The following is a 13850-nucleotide window of genomic DNA, read 5'->3' as shown; positions in this document are numbered from 1 at the left end:
GGCCCCTAGACCGCCGGAGAGACCCATTTTACAGACTAGACGGTGTTACCCTACTTCCCAGATGAGGAAACCGAGAAGCTGCCAGCCCCCGACCCTCGGAATGTGCAGAGGTGGAGCCGCGCCGCCCTCGGGGCACTCCCGGGCGTGGGCGCTCCGGGCGGGCCCTGTCCCCTGGCCGCCCAGCGCCGGAGAATGGTGGGCCGGGTGCCGGCCCTGCCACGCAGCCGCAGAGGCTCGGCCCCGCAGGCGGGCGGGCGGCAGGAAGGGAGGCGACGCCCCTTGGAGTGCGGCAGGAACCCGGCCGGGCCCGCCTCCTAGCCCGCCAAGCCGCGCCGGCCCCAGAAGTGATGAAAGCCCGGCCAAGTCCAGGTCACGCCGAAACCGTTGCCCTTTTAAGGGGGAGCCTTGAAACGGCGCCCGGGTTCCATGTTTGCATCCGCCTCGCGGGGAGGAAACTCCATGTTGTAACAAAGTTTCCTCCGCGCCCCCTCCCTCCCCCTCCCCCTAAGAACCTGGCTCCCCTCCCCTCCGAAGCTCGCGGGGATCCCTCCCTCCCACCCCTCCCCTCCCCCCCGCGCCCCGATTCCGGCCCGAGCCGGGGGGGAGGCCGGGCGCCCGGGCCAGAGTCCGGCCGGAGCGGAGCGCGCCCGGCCCCATGGACAGCTCGGCCGTCATTACTCAGATCAGCAAGGAGGAAGCGCGGAGCCCGCTACGGAGCAAAGGTATTGGGGCGCGCGGAGGGACCCGCAATCCGGGCGCTGCGGGGAGGAAGAGGGGGCCGCGACCCTCCCCAGGGCAGCCGCCGCTGCCGCCCCAGGCTCCCGACTCGGCGGGGCCCGAAGCTTCCAACCGGAGGGGGAGCTGGTTGAGAGTTTGAACTCGCAGAGGCTCAGAGACGCGGGGCGGGGCCTGCCCCCTTTTGGGCGCTCCTGTCTGCTCGAGGTGGGGAAACTGAGGCAGGGGTAGAGAAGGGGCGCCCTCCGGGTTTCCCGGACTGGCTGTGCGCGATGCCCGGGAGTCGCCCCCTCCCCCCCATTGGCGCCAGTGGGGCTGGGAGATGGGGGGGTTGAAGAGGGCGCCTTCAGGCCACCAGCTGAGACTCCGCCCCCTCTGGGCCGCGGTCTGGTCGGGTCGAGGGAGGGGGCGCAGAGGTGACAGCGGGCTGGGGAGGGTTGGAAGGATCTCCCGCTACCACACAGCCACGTTCTTCACAAACTTTCGCGTCACTTGTGGAGGCGCCGAGCCTCTCGGAGACGCAGAGAGGGACAACCACTTTTAAGGATCGCCAGCGCGCCCGCGGGGAGACCCGCGTCGGACCGGGTACTCGGAGCCCCGGCTGCAGGCCGGTGGGCGCCGGGTCTGTGCGCACACGCACCGACTCGAGATGCCGCCGGCCTCGGCCGGGCACCCCGGGGCTTGACGGGTCTGGGCAGGGGGTCTGCCCTTCCTTGTCCCGGTGTTGACTTAAGAGGCTAGGAAGTCCCTCCAGGTCTTCGCACCTGTGGCCCGGGCCTAGCTCTGCCCGGGCCGGGTGGAGGGGATGTTGGAGGGCGGGCCGTCTATCAGCGGGACCTAAGTTGGAGGTCCGGGCGGGGGCGGAGGAGGAGGGGCCAGCAGATGGCGGCAGGACACTGGCCCCAGGCACCCACCCCCTGTCTCTGGGCCCAGCCTGAGGAAGGACTTTGCACCTCTGGAGGCGGAGAGGATGGAAGGAGGGGAAGGAGAGCAGGAGTGGGCCCCAGGGCCCCAGGCCTCAACCCTCTCTGGCAGGGGCCCTACTGAATAGGGGCTGCTCAGGTACAGGGTGTGCCAGGAGGTGCCCCCAGTGGGCTGATCCCCCAGCAGCGATGGAGGCTGTTAGGAAGAGAAAACACCTTCAGTCCCCGCCTCCAGCCAGCCCACTCCCTAACGTGGGTAACTTTGTACCCACACTAGAAGGACTTGTGGGGAGCGGAGGGGTGGCCTGGAGCCAAGACTGTCTGGATGCCACTTTCGTGTGTCTCCCTCAATGAAGGCAGCACGGCCAGAGCCTCTCAGCCCAAGGGTTCGTGCCTGGGCACACGTGCCCACCTCTGCAGGCCAGTCAGCGTGCCTTCCCCCACCTTGGGCCTCCCTGCTTCAGGTGACCAGAAGTCTGCGGCTTCTCAGAAGCCCCGGAATCGGGGCCTCCTCCACTCACTGTTCTGCTGCGTCTGCCGGGATGATGGGGAGGCCCTGCCTGCCCACAGTGGGGCGCCCCTGCTCGTGGAGGAGAACGGTGCTGTCCCCAAGGTGTGTGATGGCCAGGAGGGCGCTGCAGGGGCACCTGGGCTCAGCCCTCAGGGAGTTTAGGGGGAGGGGGTTCTTCATGACCTGCTCGTAGACCCTGGAAGGAGGGTGGAGCCCCCCTGTCCCCCCACCAAGCCCTCCACCCTCCCAGGCCTTCCCAGCCCTGAATGCCCCAAGACTGCCTCCCAGGGGAGGGCCCCCCAACCACGGGAATTCTGAATTTCCCCTTCAGAAGTGGAAGCTTTCCTCTGCCTTGGTTTCCCAGGTCAGGAAGTGAAGCCCAGAGAGCCAGGCGGCCTACCCCAGGCTCCAGAGTTGGCAGGGGCAAAGCTGGGAAGGGGTTGGTCTCTCCCACTGTCCTTGTGGCTAGCCAGGTAGAGGGCTGGGGGAGGGAAGACATGTGGAGGAGAAATGACTGGGGCTTGAGAGAGGTGCCGCAGCCAGCCCCGCCCGTCCCCACAGCAGACCCCAGTCCAGTACCTGCTCCCCGAGGCCAAGGCCCAGGACTCGGACAAGATCTGCGTAGTCATCGACCTGGACGAGACCCTGGTGCACAGCTCCTTCAAGGTGGGCCCTGCCCAGCAGCCCTCAGCCCCGGGTCTCTAAGGGAGTCTGCCCTGGCCTGGGAGGCGGTCTCGGCGGGCCTCGCCCCAGCTCCAGCAGCTCTTTTCCCCCCTCACAGCCAGTGAACAATGCCGACTTCATCATCCCTGTGGAGATTGATGGGGTGGTCCACCAGGTGAGGGGCCGGGTGTGGGGGGAGGTGGTAGGCTTGGCATCTGTCTTCCAGACCCCAGGCTCTTCCCACCAATCCTGAGAGTCCCAGATGGGACTCTGATAGATGTGGAATGTCAGAGGCCCAGAGAGGGTGTGAGACTTGCCTAAGGTCACACGGACCCTCAGGGACTTGGCCCGACTCCAAGGCCTGCAGGGAGTCGGGGTCCTCTTCGGTGCCCCCTCGCCCCACCCTGCCCGGGACCCAGTTCAAGTAATTCAGGATAGGTTGTGTGCTGTCCAGCCTGTTCTCCATTACTTGGCTCGGGGGCCGGTGCTCTGCAGCTCTGGGGTGAGGGGGTTGCCCCCAGGCCCCTACATCTGGCTGAGGCCATGGTGGAGGAAGGGGCTAGGAATTAGTGATGCCCTTTGAGGCAGGGCCCGAAACCAGGAGTTGGAGGTTCATTTTGATACTCTTCTGGATGGGTGGGTGTCTTCCCCAGTGGTGGTTGCACCGGCTGGCTGAGTGGAGCCCGCAGGCCATGGGACCAGCCTCCCTCCTGTGCCTCCTCCACCCACTCCCTCCCAGCCCCCGGCCGCCCTGCCCCACCCAGGCCTGTGGGCCAGCAGTCCCCTCACTGGCCCACCCCCCAGGTCTATGTGCTGAAGCGGCCCCACGTAGACGAGTTCCTGCAGCGGATGGGTGAGCTCTTCGAATGTGTGCTGTTCACCGCCAGCCTTGCCAAGGTGAGCCCTCCACGCTCCGAAGGCCTCCTGGGGCATCTCTGCTTCCTATCTGCCTCCAGCGCACGACCTCTGGGCAGTGACCTCTGGGTCGCTCTTGGCCCTGGATGACCCACCTCCTGCCCCCCAGTACGCAGACCCAGTAGCTGACCTGCTGGACAAGTGGGGGGCCTTCCGGGCGCGGCTGTTTCGTGAGTCATGCGTCTTCCACCGGGGGAACTATGTGAAGGACCTGAGCCGGCTGGGCCGAGACCTTCGGCGGGTGCTCATCCTGGACAACTCACCCGCCTCCTATGTCTTCCATCCAGATAACGCCGTAAGTGCCGGGCAGGGTGGGGATGGGGGCCCCTGCTGGGGTCTGGTGCCCTCCCATTCCTCCCTCTTTCCTCAGTGACCCATGCCTGCTGCCCACCCGCCTGGTCCACTCACTGCTGCTCCCTGTTCTGTGTTAGTCACTCAGCCCATTCTGCCTGCAGATACAGGGCACCTGCCATGGGCTCGGGTCCCTGCTGGACACTGGAGCAGTTTCCATTTTTCATACCGCCAGTCGTGAGCTGTTAGTGGAACACAGAAATAATTTAGTGGGTCTTAGTTGGGATTCTTTTAAAAAATGAAATAGAACTGAAAATATCAGAGTGCTTAGCACATGGTAAGGTTAAGTATGGTCCCGTGGAACCTCTGCTCTGACCTGTGTGTAAATGTGACTCACTGGGGCTGCCGTCAGAATGTCTGAGGACTGGGTAAGGGGCTTCCAGGAGGTGGCCCTCACCGCCCTACACCCATCTGCTCAGGTACCGGTGGCCTCGTGGTTTGACAACATGAGTGACACGGAGCTCCACGACCTCCTGCCCTTCTTCGAGCAGCTCAGCCGTGTGGATGACGTGTACTCAGTGCTCAGGCAGCCTCGGCCCGGCAGCTAGTGAGGCGCCACGGGGCCAGGACCTGCCCCCGACCTCACCCTCACCCCTCACACGCGGACTCTTCCTAAAGAAAACTCAGCGCCACGGGGAAGTGGGCGTCTCTCCCCCCAGCCCGGCCAGGCTGTGCAGGGGGCGGCAGGCTGCACCGAGGGCGCCGAGTCCCCGGGTCCCTGTGTCAGTGCCTTAGAACCTCCTCCTTCTTGGGGGGACCTGGGGGGCCCTGCGTGCCGCCTCCCTCCTTTCTCTCTCTCTCTCTCTCTCTCTCTGCATGGCCATGTTTCTTTGCTGCCAAATTGGGTCCCTCGGGCCCTTCCAGTTCTGCCTGGGGGAGGGGCAGAGTTTTGCTGCCCCACGCCTTGGGCCCCCAGCCTGGGAACAGTGGACACCAAGTGCCTTGCATAGAGCCCTCTTCTCGGCCCAATTTTCCCAGGGCCACGATCCGGGTCAGCTCTGCCTGGAACAGCCATCAGGTTGCAGCAATCTAGGCTGGTGGGGGAGGACCCAGTCTCCCCACCTCCTACCTTGGGACTGCTATAGCCTCCACCAATCTCTGCCTAGGAGGGCGGGGAGGATAGAAGATCTGTTACCACTTGTAAAGGGAGCAGGGGTCTGTCCTTCAAGACCCTAGAATCCAGCTTCTCTGGGCTCATCAGCACCTGAGGGCTGCTTCCCACACGGCCCAAGCTCCAACCTCTCACCTTTGCCTTGACCACCCCGAGGCCCTGGGGTTTGGTGCCCCAGCTCCGAGTGTGGAGGCATAGGCAGGATCCCTTTGCGGTGCCGTATAAATATGTATATGTGTATATAGATTTTTAGGGGAAGGGGAGAGGGAAGGGTTGGGGTGGAGACACCCTTCCCTCACCCCTTTCCTGGACCCATAAACTGGGGGGAGGAGGGAAAGAATTTCTACATTTTTTAAACTGCTATTTTCTGAATGAAACAGGCTGGGCCAAAGGGCCCCAGGCCCTGTCCTTTGTCCCTCACACCCTTTTCAGCTCCGTTTATTCATACATTCAAAACACATTTGTTGACCACCTTCTCTGTGCCCAGCGCTATGCTAGGCCCACCACGGCGTGTGCGTGTGTGGGTCTCTACACCGCCTAAGGGGTGCCTCCCCTACCCACCCCATACTTCACCGGTGCCTTTAGGGGATCTGTAGGAGGTGGGACCCTTCTTGCGGAGTTTGGGGGGCTCCAGGAAGCCTGGCCAAGCTGTCCCCCTCCCCTGTGCCAACCCACCCCTGCAGCCCTCTGCCTCGCGCCCTGCTGGCTGGGGGCAGCTCCCAGGACATGCTGCCTTCCAGCTCTGAGTCCTTTGTCTGGAACCCCTCCCCCAAATGCTGGGTCTGGAGGTCAAGGCCTTGGGCTCTCCCCAGGGCCTGTCGGTTAAGGGGACCCACATACCAGTGCCAAGGGGGATGTCAGGTGGAGATGTCGTTACCCTTCCCCCCCACCCCAGAGAGCTGGGGGTGGGAGGGAGGACAAGGTTGGTCTGAATCAGGTGACCTTCCCATCTAAGTGCCTTCTCTGTAACGGAGAGCCCCAAAGTGATGAGAACTAAAGAGAAAGCCAGACCCCCCTATCCTGACTCTGTGGTTATTGCGGGGGGGGCGTTGATGTGCGGGGAGTCCCATGAAGCCACACCTCGCTTCAGCAAACCCTTAGGAGAGACGGCAGTAGTAGTGGAGGGAAGGGCTGCCCTAAGCCCCCTGGGGCTTCAATGAAAGTGCGAACTTTGAATGGATCTGAGTGCATCCGGCTGTGCCGTTTAATTCTACCTCTTGGCCTCAGTTATCTAATCTGCAGAATGGAGACAGGCCCTCTACAGAATTGATTAAACGCCTGCACAGGGAGGACTCAATATTATTAGCTCTAAAGCAAGCTGAAATGCGTCCCTAGGAGAGGCCCCTGGAAGGTATTCGGAGACGGGAGGGGTGTGGTCTCCGCTCTGGAGCGGAGGGGAAGGGCTCATGAGGCCCCAGAGTGGGGAGGTGGGGTGCGGGACGAGTTAGAGGGAAGCCAAGTTCAGCTCCAAACGGAAGAACTTAGAACGCGGTTGATCCAGGCCGCGTGCGGGCGGCCGAGGCGTCGCGGGCTGAGCCGCGCCGCCAGACGTGCTGGCAGGCTGAGGCGTCTGGGGCTCTGGGGAGGATGGGTGGGATCGCGGGCTCGGTCTCGTTCACCTCCGCACCCACTCCGACCGCGGCCTCTCACTACCCGCCGGCCGCACCCTCGCACGAGCCTCTGGCCCACTTCCTGCCTCCGCCCCTCCGGCCCTGGCAGCACTTCCTTTGCAAAACTGGGCAGCCCCAGGCCGTGGCAGGAAGTGCCTTCCCGGCCCGCCCTCTCCTGCTTCCCACGGTGGCCGCTAGAGGCCTCTCTCCTCGCGGACGCCCGGGGTCCCCAGCCCCGGGCCTCCGCTGCCCGCCCTGTGGGCGCACACACCCAGCCCTCTCCCCCACCCCGCCCGTGGCTGGAAAGATGAGGGCAGGCTTCATTCCCCCCTCTACCGGGAGTGGGTAGCTTCTGGCTCCGTCCCGCCCGCCCGAACAAACCCACTGCGGGGAAGGAAGGTCTGCCCCTCCCAAAGGTGATCCCTGTTCCCGCAGCTCCACCTCCCCTACCCCTCACACCCCCTCACACCCTTACCTTGTGGATCCAGCCTCAAGGCTGCCTGTTGGTGCCTCAGATGCTGATCTGCCCCCCAAGTCTCTGAGGGGATCTGCAGTGTGATACTGCCCGCTCCCCGCTGCTTTTCCCTGGCAGGAAAGTGTCACGAAGCATCCACCTGGGAAGAGAAGCCGCAGTACCCTCGCTCAGTGCCATCAGCTCCAGTTCCAGTCTGAGCAGAAGCCCCGGAGCCCTTGGCAGGGTGAATACAGAGTCCTCCCTGCCTCTGCCCTGACCCTGCTTGGGGTCCTGCACTATTTCCTGCTCTCCATGCAAACACTAGTCCCTCCAGATTTGCATCCCACCAGAGAGTCGCCACAGCTTCCAACTCTGAACGAGACCACAGCCAGCCTTCCCCCGTCCCGCACCCCACACACTTCACCCACAGAGTTCAACACAGCCGCGTGTATCAGAGCTTACTTTGTACCAGGCACAGTGCCAGGACCGGGGGACATGCCATCACTAGGCTGTGCCGCCGCTCTCAAGGAACTCACACCTTAGTGTGGAGAAAGACACCTGAACGGCCTGTCCAACCCTGAAAGGCTGCAAATGCAGTGCAAGAGATAACACGGAGGGCAGGGGGCACAGGGGACACCTAGCCCCTCTGCGGCGGCCATGGGGGGGGGACTGGAAATCCTTCCCGCGGGAGTGAGGCTCAGAGGATTTGGGAAGGAGAGAGGTTCGGGTGAAGGTGGTCTGTGAGTGGAGGTACACCAGGAAAGGAAGCCAGAGCTTCAGGTGGGCCACAGTAGGGAGAGTGGGAAGTGACAATTTTGGAATTGCACACAGTGGGGGGAAGGATGGGAAATGACGCCGCAGAAAGCGGGAGCGAGGTATCGCAGATCTGTAGGCAGACCGAGGGAGTGGCCTTTGCGTTGCGGGCCTTGGGTGCCATTGAGGGACACTGGGGGACACTGAACAAGAGAGGGGCCGACTCAAACCTGGCAGCTGCGCGTTGAAAGCTAAATCAGGGGTGTGGGGACATAAGACTCTCCCTGAGGGGAGACCACAGCCGTGGTTCTGAAGACAGACGATGAAGGCCAGAACTGAAGCTGAGGCAGAATGAAGAGAGAAGGACGAAGCGATGGATGTGACATAGGAGATGAACTTGGCAGGAAGCTGTGGCTGGTTGGCTCTGGGAGCATGGGTGGAGGGGAGGGAGGAAGGCAACCTGACTTCTGGCTTTGGAAACTTCAGCTGTGAGAATGTCTCTCACTGAGCCTGATGTGGGGCTCAGTTATTCACTATTTGCTTGTTACGCACACAGAGAACAAAAGGAACAGGCAGCATTTTTTGCACTTTTAGGAATTTATGTGGTAGATAAAATGTATATGCATATAACTTTGTATGCATATGTGTATTAATTTCATCCTTGTTGGTAATAGCAAAGCACTTGAAATAACTTCAGTGTCCAAGAATAAGGGACTAGTTAAATAAATGCCGCTGTATCTATACCAGAGAATACTATATAGTGATGAAAAACAATGAGGTGAAACTATCCAAGCAGATATAGAATGATCGCCAAGGTAAACCAGTCAATGAAACAAAGCAAGATTCATAGCAATGGTGATGGTGTTTTCCCACTAAAGAGAAATATAAAAGTAGACACAAATATACGTATATAATTTTGTATACTTCCATAGGGTACACAAGAAATGGGAATTGTGGCTAATTGTGGGGCGCAGAGCTGGGGGACTGGGTGGGAGTCATTTAAGATGAGAGGGACACGTTTTATTATATATCTTTATATTTTGAATTATTTTACCAGGTACATTTATTAGTTTTTAAAAATAAAAATCGATTTAAATTAAAAACAGCTTTCTAAATATATTATCAAAGATAGAAATCACAAATTCCATTTCTTTCCTTCAAACAGTCATTGCATGCCTGCTCTGTACCAGGCACTAGGGTACAGCAGTGAGCAAAACAGACACTGTGGGAAAAACAGACATTAACAAAGTAATTACAAAATAATATTACAAAAGGAGAGGTAGAAAGTGGTAAATAATCTGAAACTTTTGTTCCGCCAGTGCCTGGAGATGACTTCTAATTGCCCCAAGATTACCCTAATATGACCTCTAACTGTAAGGAGGAAATGTGCCTTTAAGTTGGCAATATCTGGCAATCACCACCGTAATCAAGGGATCAGACTTCGCCATCACTCATGCTGAGACAGCTTGACATTATACACCTGCTGATGCCAGACAGTGTGAAGTACACAGCAACACTTTTGACCACGCTGCTCAAAGTGTGGTCCACCGAATGGAACATCAGCACCATCTGGGAGCTTGATAGTAATGCAGAGTCTCAGGCCCCACTCCAGACCTATAGAATCAGAATCTGCACTTCAAATAGATTCCCCAGTGATTCTTAAGATATTACAGTTGGAGAAACGCTGTCCTTTTTCACATATTCTTGAAAAACTTGTTTAACCAGGACCTACCAAGCCTTTAGAGGTACTTGCAGTTTGTGGGAAATACAGGAGGAAGAGAAACAAATTTAAAAATACACAAAGAGGGGCTTCCCTGATGGCGCAGCGGTTGAGAAGCCGCCTGCCAATGCAGGGGACATGGGTTCGAGCCCTGGTCTGGGAAGATCCCACATGCCACGGAGCAACTAAGCCCGTGTGCCACAACTACTGAGCCCACATGCCACAACTACTGAAGTCTGCGCACCTAGAGCCCATGCTCCGCAACAAGAGAAGCCCGCGCACCGCAATGAAGACCCAACACAGCCAAAAATAATTAATTAATTAAATAAATTTAAAAAAAATACACAAAGAAAGACAAATCCCAGTGTGAACACTACAAGACACTGCCCTTGACTCAGGTAAGCCCATGTCATAGAAAAAAGTAGCAGGACTCTTCCAGATTAAAAGATACTGAAGAGACATAACAATCAAAGGAAATGCATGATCTTGGTTTGATCAAGAATCAATGAAACCAGGTGTTACAGTCCTCCTGTGGACAACTGGAGAAATCTGATTATGTATTTCACGGAAGATGATATTAGAAATAATTGTTAATGTTCTCAGTTGCAAAAATCGTATTACAGTTATGAAGGAGATTGTTCTACTTCTTAAGAGATGTATGACAAATATTTTGAGCTGAAGTATAATAATATCTGCAACTTCCAAATATATATATATAGCAAATGTTAATTCTTGAGTCCATGGGTGTTTATTATTATACTACCATACTATTATTTCTACTTTTCTATATGTTTGACATTTATCAAAATTAAGAAATTGGAAATAATTTTTTAAAACATATGTTCTCCTGACTTCCCTTGTGGTCCAGTGGTTGAGATTCCATGCCTGCGCTGCAGGGAGTGGAGTTCAATCCCTGGTTCAATCCTTGGTCGGGGAACTAAGATCCCGCATGCCAAAAAAAAAAAGTTCTACCCCAAAATTCTAAGGCTAAGTTAAAAGGCAAGCAAGAAATTAGAGAAAACTATACCATAAATTGCAAGCAGGTTACCAACCTTAATACATTAAATATATAAACTACTCCAACAAATCAGTTAAAAATTCACAGAAGACATAGCCTGTATTTACATATTTAAGCTGTATCACTCGGCCTGCGGGATCTTAGTTCCCTGACCAGGGATTGAACCCGGCCCCAGCAGTGAAATCACCAAGTCCCAACCACTGGACCGCCGGGGAGTTCCCCAATAAATATATTTTTTAATGGTCTATCTCACTGGTAATCAAAGAAATATAAATCGACACAAAGACAATTTTCTTTTGGACATTCAAACTGACAGAAATTTTCTTAAAAGCTGGAGTCCAGTACTGGGCAAACAGGCAAATGCCTGTAGTGCTGCTGCGACTATAAATTAATGCGATTTTTCTGGAAGGCAACTGGCCTATTCACATCTTCGACCCAGCAATCCCACTTTTAGGAGTTTATCCTAAGTAAATAATAATGGATACAATCTATTGGCAAAGATTTAGCAATAAGAATACTTATCACAGCATTCTTAGTAGTATCAAGTAATTGGATATAATTCGAAAGTCCAATAATGAGCTATTGCTTACATAAGCTATGCTATCTACCTAATGGGTTATCATGAGACAATTAAAATGACACTGCCAATTAGCATGTAACATGTCACAGTAAAAAGGATATATATGAAGACCGATAGATGATAGATAGATATTATATACATATAGTACACACACAGCATATGTACTGGGCAATAACTTGAAAGAAATACTCCAAAATAAATTACCCAGATTTATCTCTGTAGTGGAATTATAAATGAGTTTTTCCTTTCTTTTTTGCCTGTCTGTATAATTGAGTGAACATATACTTTTTATTCACACAAAAATGTGTTTTGTTTTGGTTTTTTGCGGTACACGGGCCTCTCACTGTTGTGGCCTCTCCCGTTCCGGAGCACAGCGGTCATGGCTCACAGGCCCAGCCGCTCCGCGGCATGTGGGATCTTCCCGGACCGGGGCACGAACCCGTGTCCCCTGCATCGGCAGGCGGACTCTAAACCACTGCGTCACCAGGGAAGCCCTGTTTTTTTAGAAACAAAATAGCACCTGCGGTGTGTTTATTCCTCTTATGAAACTGTGCGTGAGCTCACACACACACCTGCATGCACACACGCATGTGTGCACACAAATGTACATTTGGTCTCTAGAACTCTTGGGAAGGTGTGGTCAGAGGAAGCAGCTGCCCTCATCCAGCCCACTTCCGCGCACGCTCCTAAGGACCACAGTTCAGAGGTGACAGAACTTCTGCAGCAGTGGAGGTCGGAGGCAGCCGCCCAGGGTGCTGCGTCTGTGGCAACACCGACCTCTGAGTGAGACCTGCTTCCTGAGGGGGCTGCGCTCCTTTCCCCTTCTGAGTGAGAAGCCCCCCAGGATCAGGTTCAGAAATGGAAGCTGTGGCTCCTGGGAGAGAGCAGCAGAGCAGAGTCCAAAGGCAACGGTTTATGGCGGCTCATAAAAACTCCGGGTGGAGCCAGCGCGTCTGAAGAGGGAGGCAAGAAGAGCGCGGTGCCCCTCTGAGCGCGCGACCTCTAGGGGAGCCAGTGTCCCATATGTCCTGGAAGGGCCCTAAGTCTGAACACCTGGCCCTGAATCCCTGGGTCCAGGGGTCCCCCACCCCAGGGCCGCTCCCCCAGGGAAGGAGGGAGGACGGCAGTGCCGGCTCCTCTGGGTGGAAGGGAGGAAGTGTCCAGGTGCCCCTATCTTTCCTGGCAGATGCTGTCCACCTGCATCCCATCCTGCCTGGGCCCTGGGCAGAAACACATCCCATCCCTGGGCACCTGCTCGGGAGCCAAGGGTGGGGCACCTTGGCTCTGGGCGTCAGGCGGTCGCTGGGCTCCTGGCTCCCAGGGACCTGGCGGGCACCTGCCTCCCCACCCCCTCACCCATCCTCTCTCTCTCTCTCTCTGTCTTCCCTTATATGGCGAAGGCAGTTCCTGGGGTGTGGGGGGGGGAAGGGACAAAGGTCGCTCTCCTCCAGCCAGCCTGCCACAGCTCCCTGAGATCTCCCAGGTGGCAGCTGCGTCCTCCAGACAGGTAAGGCCACCCTGTGGGGACACACGGGACCACAGGTGGTGGGAGAGGACAGAACGGGGTCCCCTGCTCCTGGCGGGTAGCCTGGGGCCTCCTGCAGCTCCTTGGCGCGGGTGTGAGGGAGAGGCTTCGTTCTCTGCAGAGTCTGGAAAGGGCAGGGAGCCCAGTGTGGCTTCCTGGGCCTCCAAGGGAAGGATTGTGCAGCTTCACCCCAGACAACTGCTCTTTCCGACCCCCACTTGCCTCCAGTCCCCACCCCACCTCAGGTGTCACCCATCCCTGCCCGACTGCCCTGGACTGAGGAGTATCTGGGGACTTCTAGATGTAAAACCCTCCAGTCCTGGGCAAAGCGGGACTAGCTGGTCACCCTGACCTCACTCTCCCCCTAACCCCCGCGCCCACTGTCTCTTTGTTCATTTCTTCCTCATCTGAAATGGTTTCTTTCTCTGTGTCCCCATTCCCTTGACACTCCTGGGACCTCAGGGCTCTCGTCTCCTGGATACTAGGGTGTGAACAACAGCCCTCAGGGATTGAATGGGCAAAGGCAGAGAGGCGGCAGGGGACTGGGGCAACAGGCCCCTGGGCCCTGGTCCAGGCTCGGCCACCCTCGCATGCACCTCTGCCCCATCTCTCCTCCACCAGGACCCGTCCCCTCAGCCTCACCAGGCACTGTGGCTCCATTCAGCTAAAATGGGGTGGGGGGAGGTGGGAGCCAAGTCCAGGTCAGGATCTTGGGATGTACTGACCACCCGCTTCCCAGGAAGACTGTTCAGGCTCAGGGCGAGGCAGAGTGAGCAGGCTGGGGGCTGGGATATGTCCACTTCCTCTGCTCTCACGGGCCTAACAAAGCAGGAGGGTGTCCTTTGTTTGGGAACTGCCACATCCCTGTCCCGCTGAGAACTGCATGACTAAGAATGAAGAGCAGTGACAGCACTCTGGGGCTCTCTGGAGCCCCAACTCTGAGGACAACAAGGCAGCAGTTACTAAAGGAAAGATGGGACC

The 13850-nt window shown here is 57.1% G+C and overlaps 1 protein-coding gene across 8 annotated transcripts; it reads left to right on the top strand.

The window, feature by feature from the left end:
* Positions 1 to 473: 473 nt before the first annotated feature.
* CTDSP1 (CTD small phosphatase 1) lies at positions 474 to 6217 on the top strand. Of its 8 annotated transcripts, none has more exons than XM_060301860.2 (7): positions 477 to 722; positions 2015 to 2271; positions 2734 to 2835; positions 2951 to 3007; positions 3637 to 3729; positions 3857 to 4042; positions 4518 to 6217. In XM_060301860.2, the coding sequence occupies exons 1-7, from the start codon at positions 656 to 658 to the stop codon at positions 4644 to 4646; spliced, it is 891 nt and encodes a 296-aa protein (XP_060157843.1). In that variant the 5' UTR covers positions 477 to 655; the 3' UTR covers positions 4647 to 6217. The 8 variants fall into 8 exon arrangements, with proteins under 8 accessions (XP_069901998.1, XP_069901997.1, XP_060157843.1 ...); XM_060301859.2 differs by having other exon boundaries at positions 478 to 722; positions 2731 to 2835; XM_030849720.3 differs by having other exon boundaries at positions 485 to 722; positions 2123 to 2271.
* Positions 6218 to 13850: the final 7633 nt, after the last annotated feature.

The sequence above is a fragment of the Globicephala melas genome, chromosome 7 (genome assembly GCF_963455315.2).
Source record: "Globicephala melas chromosome 7, mGloMel1.2, whole genome shotgun sequence".
NCBI classification, from domain to species: domain Eukaryota; kingdom Metazoa; phylum Chordata; class Mammalia; order Artiodactyla; family Delphinidae; genus Globicephala; species Globicephala melas.
Note: the sequence above shows the minus strand (reverse complement) of the source record. Positions and strands in the feature narration are given on the sequence as shown.

Coding starts and splice junctions, on each gene's coding strand:
- CTDSP1 (XM_060301859.2), top strand. CDS start 656: ATGGACAGCTCGGCCGTCATTACTCAGATCAGCAAGGAGGAAGCGCGG. Junction 723..2,014: donor GAGCCCGCTACGGAGCAAAG/GTATTGGGGCGC, acceptor CCCTCAATGAAG/GCAGCACGGCCAGAGCCTCT. Junction 2,272..2,730: donor AGAACGGTGCTGTCCCCAAG/GTGTGTGATGGC, acceptor CCGTCCCCACAG/CAGACCCCAGTCCAGTACCT.